Source organism: Crotalus tigris, unplaced genomic scaffold (assembly GCF_016545835.1).
Source record: "Crotalus tigris isolate CLP2741 ecotype Arizona unplaced genomic scaffold, ASM1654583v1 scf7180000019840.826796, whole genome shotgun sequence".
Taxonomy (NCBI): Eukaryota; Metazoa; Chordata; class Lepidosauria; order Squamata; family Viperidae; genus Crotalus; species Crotalus tigris.
In genome coordinates, this window is record NW_024097735.1 from 137,839 (window position 1) to 151,009 (window position 13,171).

The 13,171-nt window shown below is 42.7% G+C and overlaps 1 protein-coding gene across 2 annotated transcripts; it reads right to left on the minus strand.

The window, feature by feature from the left end:
* Window positions 1-3,668: 3,668 nt before the first annotated feature.
* LOC120317812 (zinc finger protein 345-like) lies at window positions 3,669-8,350 on the minus strand. Of its 2 annotated transcripts, none has more exons than XM_039364707.1 (4): window positions 7,884-8,350; window positions 6,611-6,724; window positions 5,977-6,103; window positions 3,669-5,332 (listed from the first exon to the last, which is right to left on the minus strand). In XM_039364707.1, the coding sequence occupies exons 1-4, from the start codon at window positions 8,277-8,279 to the stop codon at window positions 3,711-3,713; spliced, it is 2,259 nt and encodes a 752-aa protein (XP_039220641.1). In that variant the 5' UTR covers window positions 8,280-8,350; the 3' UTR covers window positions 3,669-3,710. The 2 variants fall into 2 exon arrangements, with proteins under 2 accessions (XP_039220641.1, XP_039220640.1); XM_039364706.1 differs by having other exon boundaries at window positions 3,669-5,335.
* Between the last annotated feature and the right edge of the window lie 4,821 nt (window positions 8,351-13,171).

The following is a 13,171-nucleotide window of genomic DNA, read 5'->3' on the forward strand; positions in this document are numbered from 1 at the left end:
TTTTTAGAGTCTCAGCATCTTTTTTACATCGTGGTGACCAAAACTGGATGCAGTATTCCAAGTGTGGCCTTACCAAGGCATTGTAAAGTGGTATTAATACTTCACGTGATCTTGATTCTATCCCTCTATTAATGCAGCCTAGCACTGTGTTGGCTTTTTTGGCAGATGCAGCACACTGCTGGCTCATATTTAAGCAATTGTCCACTAGGAGTTCGAGATTCCTCTCACAATTACTACTATTGAGCAAGGTACCCCCTATACTATACCTGTACATTTGGTTTTTCTTGCCTAAATGTAGAACCTTTTTTCACCATTGAATTTCATTTTTAGATAGCGCCCAGTGTTCAAGTCTGTCCAGATCCTCCTGTATCTTAAGCCTGTCTTCTGGAGTGTTGGCTATTCCTGCCAGCTTGGTGTCATCCGCAAATTTGATGAGTTCCCCATCTACCCCCTTGTCCAAATCGTTGATGAAGATGTTGAAGAGCACTGGGCCTAGAACAGAGCCCTGGGGCACCCCACTACACACTTCCCTCCATGTAGATGCAGTTCCACTGAAGACCACACGCTAAGTACAGGTGGTCAGCCAGTTAGGAATCCATCTAGTGGTGATGCTGTCTAACCCACATTTTTCTATCTTATCGAGTAGTAGGTTGTGATCTACTTTATCACATGCTTTACTGATTACACCCCAAGGTTCTCAAGGAACTGGCAGATGTCATCTCAGAACCACTGAACTATATTTTTCCAAGATCCTGGAGCACTGGGGAACTACCAGAGGACTGGAAAAGAGCTGATGTACTTCCCATCTTCAAAAAGGGAAAACATGGACCTTGCATATACCCTTTGCAAAAATTTACTTCATACCCTTCATTGTCTAAGCGAGATATACTCAGCAAATTGTGATCTAAATCTGGTACACCACTACATAATACATATACTGTTCCTTGCCCCTATACAAAAGAATGATTACCATTTGCCAGGCTTTCATATTCTTGGGCAGCTGGTGCTAGACTAAAAAAAAGTTTTGGGTTATTTACAATATGTTCTTTTGCCCCGTCCAACAACTAAATGTCTTTAGTGTCTTTCTTATTTGCTTTCACCACAGAAATCTGTGTCTTCCTTCTTCCCTCTTTGTGCTGTCTCGCTCCTGCTTGTATCTTTTAATCTTCTTAATGGGCAATTTCTCTGGATATCTTGAGTGGATCCATATGCAAAGCAGCATTTCATTACACAGACCTTTATCTCTCACCTTGTTATCTTTCTGGACTGTGGCTCCTTTCTGACTGAGTTTAAATTACTATCATTTCTCTTGCATGCAACCATTTTAATTTTTTCTTCTTCCAAAAGCCTCCAAGTTACATAACTCATAGTTAAATCATGCTTGTTCACAGACTCAAGACTTGTTACTAACACATCTCAAGTATCATCAAGGGGAACTAAGTTTAATATACATTTTGTCTGCTTCTCAAAACATCATTCTTTGCTTTTCTAATTGCATGTTTTCCTCATGAACTGGAGGTGATCCAGCAGACATTCTCCAGACTGTAGCCTTGCTCTATAAAGTTTTCAGGTGAGTTACCTTGCTGCTTGCCATCTCTTACATAAATTCTGTGTAAGGCAAGCCAGCATTCTCTAGCACAGAGGCCCCAACCTTTTGGGCACCAGGGACCGGTTCCATGGAGAGGTTTTTTCCACAGACTGGAGGGTGCGTGGTTTTGTGTGCTGCCTGCATCCCACGGATGGAGCTTTGCTTGTTTGTATGGCCCAATTGCTGGCATGTCGCAGCCTGGTACTGGTCCATAGACTGGAGGTTGGGGACCCCTGCTCTGGCAGATGTAAGCCCATGCACGTATATTACCTGACTATCCTCCAAGCACAAAATTATCCTGGGTAATGCTTTTTCGTTTTGCCTTTGCTATTCCTCATTGAGATCTGCTGGACGATTGCTTTCAACTGTCTACAAATCCTGCCTCTGCAGAAACAGCGCCATCTTTAGGCTCTATGAGTGATAATTTGTCTCATTAAGAAAGACCAGCTAAAGGAAATCCTCATCCCATTTTTGTAACAAAGAGCATTGTGCTGCCTTTAAGGCACAATTGCCCTCAGCCTCCCTTACACTCACAAATAAACTTTTACTTCAGAGAAACTAACTACTGGTGCTTCAGGGTGCTTTTAGGTCCTTAACCTGTCAGGGAATTTTACGGTAGGTATCCAAATGAAGTCATAGACGCTGAGATCTACTTGTAATTTTATATAAATAAATGTATTTTATATCAATATATCATTAGGAGCATCATTGGGTATATCACACAGCACAGAGGGCACACAGAAGAAAAAGGCCGGGAGAAAGGGGAAACTCCCCCTCGACAACTAAAGCAACCAATTAGAGTGCAGATTGCCTCATGTAGTAGCCAGTACTCTTCAACGAATCAACCACAACTGTGTGTTCTGGCCCACTGCCCCAGCCACTAAATTTAAAAATCTTAACAGATAGTTACAGAAAGAATACACGAAAGGAGACTGCAGGCAAATTACAATTATTAAAAGTTTATTAATAAGATTCCAAGATTACAAAACAAGGAGTTTCTTCCCGAAAATAGGCTGGGAAACTCAAGTGGTGAGGAATAATTGTCTTGGAGCCTGCCTTTTTGGGGCTGATCTCACTCCTCCTCTTCCTCCTGGTCAGACTATAACAAAGATTTCTTTAGCTCAGTGGTTCTCAACCTTTTTAATGCCGCGACCCCCAACCGGTTGTAAGTCGAGGACTACTCAACCGGTCGTAAGTTGAGGACTACTCAACTGGTGCAGTACCGTTTGCAGAATGGGACTTTTGGCGGGCTCAGCAGGGCAGAGAAAGCCTGGACAATTCCTATTCAAGAGTCTATTCTATTGGCTTTCAAAAGCCAATAGAATAAAAGGGACTAGCACAGCTAAGGAAAAGGGGGGAAAAAATGGCGGACTACGTTGTTTGGTGACCCTCGTGAAATGGTCGTTCGACCCCAAATGGGGTCCCGACTCACAGGTTGAGAACCACTGCTTAAAGAACCACAATCTTAAAGAGGAATGAAAAGACAACAAGCACCATTTTGTGCGAATTAATACAACTCTGAGGATTGAAATGCTTTCTGAATTTGATATATGTGTGCCACTTCCTTATCATATAGTCTTTAAGTAAATTAAGAGGAAAGTCAAGGAAGCCATCAGTCCTCCGACTAGAAAAGATAGTGAGATGGTAATGGGCAACTGGGAGGAAACTGAAGGGCTTAATCCCTATTTTGTATCCCTCTTTCCGTATCATGGGGAGGGAAAAGAAAAATGCAGGTCAAACTAGGAAAGGGAACACCTGACTGTTCTGAATGAATTCAAGTATTTGGGACCAGAAAGGTTATTCTGAAGTGCCTTCCATGGATTTATATGGTTTCTTCGGTGTGCATTGTTTTATGAATGAGAATTATGGTGTCTTTCTGGAGTAAAGCTCTTTCCACACTCCCTGCATTTACATTTCTTCCCTGTAAGGATCCTCTAATGGTGAGTCAGAAAAGAGTTTCTACTGGAGGCATTTATCCATTTAGAAAGCTTCCTCCCTGCATGGATCCTTTCACAATGACTAAGATGTTCTTTCCCAATAAAATTATTTCCACACTCCATGCATTATATGGATTTTCTCATGTGTGGATTCTTTCATGAGTCTTGTTAGAACTTTTTGCACACTACACGCATTTATGTAATTTCTCCTTCGTGTGGATCTTTTTATGAAAATTAAGTGGTCCTCTTTGAGCGAAGCTTTTTCCACACTCTGTGCATTTATATGGTCTCTCCCCTGTATGGATTCTTTCATGATTAATAAGAGCACTTGTTTGATTAAATTGCTTTCCACATTCCATGCACTTGTATGGCCTCTCCCCAGTGTGAATCCTTTCATGACGAGTAAGGTCTCTGTTCCAGTTAAAACTTTTTCCACACTCCAAGCATTTATATGGTCTCTCCACTGAGTGGATCCTTTTGTGCGAATAAAGATGACCTGTCCTAGCAAACATCTTTCCACAGTCTGTGCATTTATATGGTTTATCTCCTGTGTGAATTCTTGCATGACCAGTAAGACATCCTTTCCTGACAAAACTCTTTCCACACTCCAAGCATTTATATGGTCTCTCCCCTGTGTGGATCCTTTTATGAGTGCTAAGATGTCCTTTCCAAGCAAAGCTCTTTCCACACTCCATGCATTTATATGGTCTCTCCCCAGTGTGGATCCTCTTATGATGAATCAATTCTGAGTTCCGACAAAAGCTTTTTCCACACTCCATGCATGTATACGGTCTTTCCCCTGTGTGAATTCTTTGGTGCATTGTGAGGCGCCCCTTGTCAATAAAGCTCTTTCCACACTCCATGCATTTATATGGTTTGTCTGCTGTATGAATCATTTGATGTCGACTAAGGTCTCTGTTGTCAAAAAAGCTCTTTCCACATTGCAGGCATTTATATAGTCTCTCCCCTGTATGGATCCTTTTATGAGCATTAAGATGTGCTGTTTGAGTAAAGCTTTTTCCACACTCTGTGCACTTATATGGTCTCTCCCCAGTGTGGATTCTTTCATGATGAATTAGACCTCTGCTCCAGTTAAAGCTTTTTCCACACTCCAAGCATTTAAATAGTTTTCCCCCAAAGTGGGTCCTTTTATGAGCATTAAGTTGTGCTGTTTGAGCAAAGGTTTTTCCACACTCTGTGCATTTATATGGTCTCTCCCCTGTATGGATTCTTTCATGATGAATGAGATGAGCTTTCTGAGTAAACTGCTTTGCACAGTCTGTGCAGCTGTATGGTCTCTCCCCGGTATGGATCCTTTCATGAACAGTAAGATGTCTTTTCTGAGTAAAGTCTTTTCTACACACTACGCATCTATACGGTCGCTCCCCAGTATGGATCCGCTTATGACGAATAAATTCTGAGTTCCAACAAAAGCTTTTTCCACACTCCATGCATTTATATGGTTTTTCCCCCATGTGTATTCTTTGATGGAAAATAAGGCTCCAATTGTCAATAAACCTGTTTCCATACTCGATGCATTTATATGGTCTCTCGCCTGTGTGGATCCTCTGATGCCAATAAAGATTACTTTTGCTACTGAAGCTTTTTCTGGACTGCATGCATAGTTTCATCTTTTTGCTTAGGTTGAAATCTGTCTCATATTTTACAAAGGTATGTGGTTTGTGTTTCCTATACAGTATTTTAGGTAAAGTAAAAGAGAAGGAATGACTCTTTGCAGACATTTCTCTTTCCATTGTCAATAGCCTTGGCTGCTTTTCTTTCTCATTCACCAGCCCATCACCATCACCTGCTTGTAAAAAAAAAGGAAAAATAGAAATTATCATTAGAATTTACAATGATGGTGAAGGGGGGGATCCTTCCCAAATCAAAAATATGTCCATCTTATCATCAAGTTTGGCACCAGCTATGTGTCAAGCTAAGAGATGGTGGACGCAAATTGTTATCTAATAGACTCTAATAGTATCCAAGGAATTTTCCAGCCCTGAACCAGATTAAGATTTTGCTACTGATAGGTCAATCTCACAAGGGATTTCCATGGAACATCCAAGGCCTTTCCCAAAGCCATGGTGAACATTTTTGCCAAGGCCTTGTTTTCTAGAAGAGTGGCTATGGTGACAACCTTGGACAAAATTGCCCATGAAGTGCCTCTGCTGGCTTGTGTTCTAGGGGGGCCTTGGTAGTTGAAGGGAATCAAAGATAAGTGTACAGGGCTCTTTGTGGCCATGACTCCTCCACTGGATATTAGCTATACAGTCAACATTCTGACCCTGATTTTCCTGAGATTAGGACAGGTTAAAAAGATGATGACCAGATGGTGGTCAGTAGAGTTCGGACCACCTTAAGCAATTGAGTGCTGACATCTTCCCTGTTTACCTCCCACTTAAAACATTTTTCCCAATGAATGGAACCCAGAACAAAGGGGGTCCTTACCCAGAGAAACCATATTTCTAAAAAGCTCCAGCATGACTTCCCTGCACAAGGCTTTTTGGCCAGAATCCAGCAATGCCCACTCCTCTTCTGTAAAGTCCACAGCTACCTCCTCAAAGAGAACAGAGTCCTAGAAAGAGAAAGAAAATCTTCTCCCGCTGACAGTCCTCTTATTTTTTTTTTCTTACTTCCAAAAGAGAAAACAGCTTTGCAAGAGACCAAATGGCCATTTTCTAATAGGACAGGCATAGCTTCTACAGATCCACATAGTCCTCAGGGTTGTGAATGTCTTAGAAAACAGGACAAACCTACTAGGAAGTTCTTACCTGGCCTATTTCAAAATATTGAAAATGAGCCTGGAAATCTCAGATCGTTGGACAAACACCCTTATTTTTACAAGCAATTAGCGCTGACATAGTGGTTTTTATACAGAAAATCTGTCCTTCGTGTGATTCATTTTTAAGTGGAAATTTTAAACTGGTTGTCCAAAGTTTTTTGAAAATATTCCAACGTATCAATTACATTTCCTAATACAAGACTCTTCTGAATTGTCCTTCGTGTGCATCCCCAGAACAATCCTGAAGGCTGAATCAGTGAGACTCACAGGGTTATTTTCTCACAAGAAACTTACGCTTACCTGGCAAGTTGGTCCTACTTGGATCCTCGAAAAATCAACCTCTTTAGAAGGACTGGATCGATCACCTCTTCCCTGAAGCTCTGCTGAAATGTCATCCATGAACAGCTCCTGCAACTAAAAGAACAGCCTGGTTTATCATCCACTTACAAATGAAGATAAATGTGTTACTTTCCTTGCCTTACATTTTCCATTTATTTGTCCTTTCCCAACCCATCAAACTGAGAGAACTTGGGAAATCCTGTTCTATGGATGGCTGCTATTTCTTGATTAACGCTAGCCACTTTTGTGAAACACTTCATTACTTCTTTTTTATTTTGTTTTTTTATTCCGATCAGGAATTAAGTATTCATTTCCTTCTCTTCACTTGACAGGTATGGCCTTTTCCTGTTTGTAGATGTAGTTATGCCTGTTCTATCTCTTACTTCAGGAGTACTTTGCTTTATATTTGGGGATGTTTGTTGAGGGATAGGAGGCTTCTCTGTGCCTCTTGCAGTGTGGGACAACACCAGCCTGGCAGTTCAGGGAGAGACTTTGGGATAAAAACAGAGATGCCATCAGGGATAAAATGCACCCCTTGAAAACACTGTGATTGTCATTAAAAGGCAATTTCAATACTTATTTCTCCGATTAAATTCCCAATCACAGTTAATTTTTAGTTATAAATCTTTTCAGATAATTTTGACTATCCAGAAAAGAAGAGCCGATCCAGAGAATTTCTACTGGAATGTCTGGGAAGCAAATCACATCCACCCTTCACACATTCTGCCTTCTGCAATTCAAAAGCACAAATCAGAATAGGATCAAAGTGCCCTGGGAAACAACAAAGGTAATAGTGTGAAAACATTCCTCCTGATCTTACCACAAGCTGAGATCTCTTTTATCCTGAGATCTGTTTGATGAAATAAGTAAATAGACCTTTCCCCCCTCAAGATTATCACTTTCAGTGAAAAAAAAATGCTAAACCACCTCTCAGCAGAATGCCTTGAACTGTAGCCATTTGTGTCCTGAGGGCTAACCAGATGCGTGCCCTAATCTCTTAATGTTTGACATTTCTTACAAAGTCTGCTACATACATCAACATCCCATGGGATTTTTTTTACCAGTGTGGAAACAGAAGCATTTGCTTCAAGATAAAATGAGTTCCCAAATATTAGAAGCTGCTGAAAACCTTGCACTGATTTCTTCTTCATATCTGTGATTTCTTACTGAGAGGCTGCTAAATCTATCAGCGTCCCCCCCCCCTTATGCATCCCTCGGGATGAAGTCGTCTCACCTGCAGGCCCTCTCCGGGGAGCTCCCGCGGGGCGGAGGAGGGCGGCGGGGCGAGCAGGAAGCCCTCGGCCAGGGCCACCGCCTGGTCGCAGCTCTCCGCCCCGCACTCCCGCAGCCAGCCTGCCAGATCCGGGGGCAGCAGGTCCAGCAGCTGCTCCAGCACCACCCGGTCCAGCATCTCGGCTTTGCCGCCCCGCTCGGGCCGCAGCCACCCGCGGCACAGCCGGTGAAGGCGGCTGCAGAGCGCCCGGGGCCCCTCGTCCTCCTGGGGGCGGCAGCTGCGGAAGCACCGGCGCTCGGCCTCGGAGCTGCGGGGTCCCTCGGGGAGACCGCTCCCCGCTTGAAGAGCCGCGGGGACCGCTGCTGCTCCCGCCCACGGAGACCCTCGAGCCTCCATTCGGCCTCCCGCTTCGGCGAAGCCCGAACGGGGAAAACTCCCTCTGAGGCGACCCTCGTCACGGCGGCACTCCCCCGCCCGCTCCTCCCCTTCGCCCCGCCCCTTTCCCGGTTTCTGAGGCTCCGCTGCCTCAGAGCGTCTGAGGCGGAGACGAGCAGCTGCAAGACGCTCCCGCCTCAGGTTCCCGCGCTCTCCTATCCTCACAGAATCTCGGTCTTCCTAGAGAGGCAAAACGCGATAAGCCCCTTGGTTTACTGCTCTTGGCTAGAGCGTCTTCTAACGCAATTATCGCTTGTGTACTCTGCTCAGTACTGAGGGCCAGCAACGGTCTTCTGCGCATGCCCTGTTCTTTGCAATCGCTCAAAAAAATCTGTAGAAGTCGGATAGGCTGGGTGCCGGGGATGATGGGCATGGAGGAGATACAGTAGTGGCCAGAATTGTGGAAACCTTTTGGGAAGAGTGTATTTTTGAGGTTTGATGGCTAATAACACCACTTTTTTGGAGTAGTACCATAAAATTATATATTGATGGAGAGATAATTTAATGAAGAATGTAATGCAACTTAGTTTGTTCAATTATCTGTACTGTATTCTGTGAAGTTATAGCCAAATAACCAGAAAAAGGAAGCACAACTTGCTTAAGTTGATATCAGGCAGCTTTCCTTCATCTGACTGTAGTCAATGAGCATGAGTGTTTAGAAAGCCAATCAGGTGCCATCTTGTTTTGACAATGAGCCAATCAGATCACAGTAGGATTCAGTTATTGATGTCCTGTATTGAAGCTGAGAAGAGGACATTTGCCAGTGTGTTATGTGATCGCTATCAAGTTGGTTGGTTTTTTTTGTGTTCTTTAGTGAGCTGTAAAACGTAATAAAATTAAAAGAATGGTGCAAAGAATTGACTGGTTGCCCAGAAAGCGATGTAAAGTAGAATTATTAAGTGAACCAGGCTACAGTTATAAAGAAATTAGAAGAAAAAATGGTGGAAACTTAACCAAGGGTGGCATTTCTACTGTACACTTTTCCCAAAAAGTTTCCACAATTTTGGCCACTACTGTAGAACAGGGCTTGGAATGAGCAAAGTGCATTTGAATGGAATCTGGTTTGATTCCTGGTTCTGGACACCTGGGATGTCTCTTTACTTCCCGCCAGTTAATTTATTTACTATATAATTATATGTTATAATATAAATGTTATATATTGTTAAAATAAGTAAGCAATAACCATTTTGGGGATTCCTTCAAACCAGTTGGCCCTCTCACTGTGGTGACACTCAATGAAGAAACCCCTCCTTTTTCTGCAGCGTGCACATCTGCCCGTTTTTTTTTAGTTTCTATTTCTGCTGGGTTGAAATCTTTTGACTTTTTTTCTGCTTGATCTTTCCTGGCTTATTGATTCTTCAAGAGTTGATCTGGTTTCAAGGGGCTGCACTACTTCAAAAAGTTGTCCGCCTAAAATGGGTTTGTCTCCGTATCAGAGTTTCTTCTCCAAAATGTGTTGGGAAACTCAGGTGGTCAGGAATAATTGCCCTGGCAACTGCCCCAAAAGAGGTTGCAGTGGCTAAGTGAATTTGGCTTCTCCATTAACTTTTCTTGTCAGAAGGTCACAAAAGGAGATCACGTAACCCCTGGACCAGGGGTAGGCAACCTTGGCTCTTTTATGACTCGTGACTTCAACTCCCAGAATTCCTGAGCCAGCATGGCTCAGCTTGGAAACCTCTCCCTTTTTCCTCAACGTGGCTGGCTCAGGAATTCTGGCAATTGAAGTCCATGAGTCATAAAAGAGCCAAGGTTGCCTACCCCTTCCCTGGACATCGCAATTGTCACATACACGAACCAGTTGCCAAACATCTGAATGTAAATCACATGCCCATGGGGATGCTGCAATGGTCCTAAGTGTGAAAAATGATCTTAAGTTACTTTTTTCAGTGCCGTTGTAACTTTGAATGGTCACTAAATGAACTGTTGTAAGTCAAGGACTATCTGTAATTGCCCAGAGTTACTTGGAGTTGGGCAGCATATAAATTTAATCAGTATTACTTATTTGGAATCAATGACGTAGTACACGAGTGTCAAACTCAATTGTCAAACTCAATAATGTCACGTGATGTATGGTGACATTCTTTGCTTTTGTGGAGCCAGGGCGGGCGTGGCCTGTGTGTGACGCATCCGGCCCACACAGGCCCCGCCAGTTTGACACCCCTGACATGTGTTATGCAAAAGAATAGCACGAGGAGGAAAAAAAAGGCAGTATTTTGGAAATACCGTTCTTTCTAAGGAATTGCTTTTCATTTTACAATGACAATATATTTTCCTCTTAACATATTCTTATTTTTTTTCCCCAATATTCTTGGCTATCTAAATAAAGTCTAGGTAGAACTGGCCACGGGATGATCCAATGCTGTATTCATCACTTTGTTCATCACTTTTATTATTGGTGAGAACATGTCATCGTCAAAATTATTGTAATAACTTTTGTATTTTGGATTGTTCTGTGGCAAGTTGTTCCATGGTGAGTTGCCCATGATTAGTTCCATTCTAAGTGTTTATGGCTGAATTGACAAGCTTTGTTGCTCAGTTCTGTGGGAAGGTGATTTAACGGGGAGAATGATTTCCTTTTCCAAACCAAGGAATTGTTTTATTTTGTTCTGCCTCATCCTGGCAGAATCCGTGTTCTTGGACGGGGTGAGTGAAGCACTCCAGGAGCATTTGCCAAAGAAGATGAACCCTCACAGACTCCCTGGAGGTATGAAGTTAAAGCAAGCAGGAAGCATCTGTCTCAGGCAACTATAAAAAAAAAAAAAGATCTTTTCAGAATCAGCTGAAAGCAATCAAGGAACCCACAGGCAAAACTGTGTTTCAGATTGGCATTTGGTAGAAGAGGGATGAAGACTTTGAAAAAAATATTCAAATGCTAAGATCAAAAGAGAGTAGGCAATTATTTTCTTTGTGAAACTTTATGGAGGCAAAAATGGAAGAAGCAGGGTAGAAAGAATATTGGAGCTATGCAACAAAAGGAACTGAAGAAATAGGGGAGACATGATAGCAGTGTTCCAGTATCTGAGGGGCTGACACAAGGCAGAGGGTGCCAGGTTGTTCATCAAAGCACCAGATGGAAGGACGAGAAACAACAGTTGGAAACTGACCAAAGAGAGAAGCAACCTGGAACTCAGGAGAAATTTCCTGAGAGTGAGGACAATCTACCAGTGGAACAGCTTGCCACCAGAAATCGTGGGCGCTCCATCACTGGAGATTTTTAAGAAGAGACTAGACATCCACCTGAGACGATATAGTTCTCCTGCTCAAGCAGGGGGCTTGACTAGAAGACCTCCAAGGTCCCTTCCAGCTCTATTCTATTCTAAGATGCAGTTCAGTAGTGAGAAAGATCCTGCATGTCAGCAGGAAAAACCAGATGCACAGGGTTACCTGCTTCAGCACTAGTGCCTGTGATAAGATCTTGGTGTCCCGGAGGACCATCACTTAACTACAATAAAAGCCAGCAATGTGCCATAGCTGCCAAAAAAATAGTTCTTGTTTGGATCAATAGAGGGATAGCACCAACATCACAAGAAGTCATGGTACTACTCTATATGGCAGTACTGAAGCCATGTGATCAAGGTATTATTCAGTGTAACAAAAAGGGTTAGATGAAGTGTTGCAGATAGTGCAGTCACTTGTGCTGGACAACAGCCACACGTTGGGCATAAGGTTGTACTACAATATCTCAAAGGTCCCTTTTAGTCATATGATTCTATGATGCTTTTCAACTTTGGAGAAGGCTCTTGAAAGCACCAGGGTTACTCAAACAACTCCAACAATTAGAGCACAGAATGGAGACAATTGGGACACAAATGTACAGAGAACTTTAAACGAAAACCAAACTCCACTGAGGAATCCACAGAATTACCAAGATGAAAGGAAAGAGGAACAGAACAAGACAGATGCATTCCATCAGAGCAGCAATGAGCATAGCAGCAGGACTTCTGAAGCTCAAGATGTATCCTGTCTCTAAGCAGAACTTGCCGTGCTTATTTAGACAAAATTAGCCAGATTAGAAATGAAGGATCTGTCCATCAGAAGGTCATACATTTTTGACTATTCCTCATTTGAGTTCAGGAAGAATTTACCTGATTTTTCTACATCAGACATGTAACTGTACATTTATTTATCAAAATGATATGCTACTCATCTTGTAGTTTAAGGCCACTCTTTTACCTCCCAATCTCAGGCTTGTTTTGTAATGTGTAAAGAGCTCCAAATATTTACTTTGTAAAGATCCCAGCCCGTTATTAACCACATTTTGGTGCAACCAATGGGCATACGCAGCTGAGGAGCATGGGTGTAGTTCAGGAAATTGTGGAACTCCTCAAAAATGAATTGAGTAATCTGGGAAGGCAGCGCCATAGAAAGGGAGGAAATAAAGAAACGGAGGGGGAAAGAATGAGGGGGAAAGAATGAACATTCTTCCAGTCTAAATTCCTAACCCTTTTTTCCAACTGTTGGATAGCCAAGCCTGACACTTCTGAGGAATATGTGCAGAAAATGTAATTATGCATTAGTCAAGTTTCACTGAATTATCCAATCCGTCATGTTTCTATAACGCACTTGTGTAGTTAATCCCACGAATAGTAAGGTCACCACTCCATCTTCAGCTGTTTCTTTATTTGGACACTTATAGCTTTTCTCCTGCGTGGATGCTTGAGGAAGCAAAGCTACCATTACTATCTGTGCTTGGGCAAAACAGTTGCAGCCAGGCAGAAATGCTTCCCATCCCTCTTCCCCAGGGCTCAGCACACCTCAAAGAAATTTGAGATAGGCTCATGCAATCATTAATTCACTCACTCATTTACTCAGTTTACTTAAAGGATCCATGCTGCCATGCCAGTTCCTGGCTA

Coding starts and splice junctions, on each gene's coding strand:
- LOC120317812 (XM_039364706.1), bottom strand. CDS start 8,279: ATGGAGGCTCGAGGGTCTCCGTGGGCGGGAGCAGCAGCGGTCCCCGCG. Junction 6,725..7,883: donor TCCCCGGAGAGGGCCTGCAG/GTGAGACGACTT, acceptor CTGTTCTTTTAG/TTGCAGGAGCTGTTCATGGA. Junction 6,104..6,610: donor AAGTAGGACCAACTTGCCAG/GTAAGCGTAAGT, acceptor TTCTCTTTCTAG/GACTCTGTTCTCTTTGAGGA.